The sequence below is a fragment of the Photinus pyralis genome, unplaced genomic scaffold (assembly GCF_008802855.1).
Source record: "Photinus pyralis isolate 1611_PpyrPB1 unplaced genomic scaffold, Ppyr1.3 Ppyr1.4_LG1, whole genome shotgun sequence".
In the NCBI taxonomy this organism is placed as follows: domain Eukaryota; kingdom Metazoa; phylum Arthropoda; class Insecta; order Coleoptera; family Lampyridae; genus Photinus; species Photinus pyralis.
This window is the reverse complement of record NW_022170249.1, coordinates 41,965,694-41,967,586: the sequence shown is the minus strand read 5'-3', so window position 1 is coordinate 41,967,586 and position 1,893 is coordinate 41,965,694. Positions and strand designations below refer to the sequence as shown.

General features: G+C 36.9%; 1 protein-coding gene across 4 annotated transcripts in view; it reads right to left on the bottom strand.

Moving 5' to 3' along the window:
* Positions 1 to 1,893, bottom strand: part of LOC116168781 (Down syndrome cell adhesion molecule-like protein Dscam2) — a 164,277-nt gene that overhangs the window by 802 nt on the left and 161,582 nt on the right. For all 4 annotated transcript variants that reach the window (XM_031484766.1, XM_031484780.1, XM_031484772.1 and 1 more), the window contains exon 21: positions 56 to 208. In XM_031484766.1, the coding sequence (XP_031340626.1) occupies positions 56 to 208 (153 nt within the window). The remainder of the gene's footprint in view (positions 1 to 55; positions 209 to 1,893) is intronic.

Below are 1,893 nucleotides of genomic sequence, written 5' to 3'. Positions count from 1 at the left end.
CTATAATATTTCGGCCATGTTATACCTGAAATTGACCCTACTTACGCTTTCGTACCGCGCATTCGATGTCTAAACGAAACCAATTCCTGACTGGCACCCGTCCCATCACCTTCGGAATCGCTGCCTAAGGTGTCATATTCTGAAATTGGCAGATGCAGTGTTAAAATCTTCTTCACCTCGGAGTCAGTGCTGCCCAGATTGTCCGATTCTGAAATAATGTTGCGGTCAAGAGCGGATTGAGCAGCAATGGCTCTTAATAATGTTGACTTTCTACAATATAGACAAACAAGGGCAGCAGATTTCATTAATAGTGAACCTTGGTGCGAGATTTTAAAGCTGACCAAAAGGAATCAATGTTTATTGCAAGTATCAAATTGCGCAAATTGGAACCATGTGTCTATAGCGTAGAAAGTTGAGGCTCATATAGCTACACAGGGTGTTTACAATAGAAATGAACAGCATGAGGATATTGGATACTGTAAAACTTGTCAATCTGTATTATATTCTACATTTGTCAATGACTTCTTGTAATGTCAAAAAAGTGGCATTGAGAAATAGTATATTATATACCGCGGGACTGAAGTAGTACTTTTAATCCCGAAGGTAAAGTTTATGGCCCGACCGAAGGGAGGGCCATAATTTACCTGAGGGATTAAGACCACTACTTCAGTCGCAAGGTATATACGATATTTTATGTCTTACTAACCTATCATAGCACATTTTATATCTGTGATACGCGGGCATAAAGTACCACTTTATGCCCTAGGGCATAAAGTATCACCATAGTAACTCATTTATGCTTAATCACAAAACAAACAAATATTTGCAGATCATTGAAAATTAGAAACGTCAATTATTAATTGTCAATACCTACTAAATCACAAGATTGGCCTTATTTCGTAGTTTCTGGAACTTCTTGCTCTTTCACAATGAATTGAATTATTTAAAATTACGTTTGACGTTTGGATGGTTTCAATCACATTAACAAATTGGAACCACGCATACTCGATCAAACATACTGAATTATTTTGTAAACGAATTTTGACGAAGAAAACTATTTGTAAAACATAAAATTGCGTATGTACCACGGGCATAAACTGATATCTATACTCTCGGGCGACTAAAAAGCTCTCGGGCCATAGGCCCTCGAGCTTTTTAACTCGTCGCCCTCGAGAATATAAACATCACTATTATGCCCTTAATACATAAATAACTATTTTGTACTTCCGAAACTGAAACACTTAATATGTATGGAGTTAGAGAACGCGTTCTTTCAAAAAATCGCTACTTAACAAGTTACCATAGGAACGTTGCGTTGGTACGACAATTCCTATGCTGTGGTAACAAAAATAATTTGGAAACTGTCATTGCTAGTGTCATAATTTTGGTGGTGGGTGACAAAAGTGTATTTGATATTCATAAAAAGCAGCCAAACTAGGTAAAGAATTGATACCACCGAAATCCAAAAAACTATATGAGCAGCAGTACGATACGTTTAAGAAGTAGTGCCGCATACAAAATGTGGAACAACCTACTGAAATTGCCTTGTTAGTAATTTCATCCTTCCGGGATTTTCGTCAAAATTTAATCCCGGCGGGACAAAAAGTGACACTTCAGTACTTGTCATAATGGAGTGAAGTGGTCACTTTAGTCTCGGAAGTACGAAAATGTTCTTTATTTCTTTATCTCTCCCCAAACAGCCTCGGCGAAAAATCTCATATTTCCTGTTTTTTCGAATATCCGAAATTAACCGGAATTTTCTCAATGGAATATTTTTGACCCATTATTTAACTTTTTTATGATTTTATCAAATTTGTAACTTACCACACTTTTTACGGTTTTCGAGATTACGCATGCTGTTCATTTTCACCTTGGATACGTGGAATAGGACTT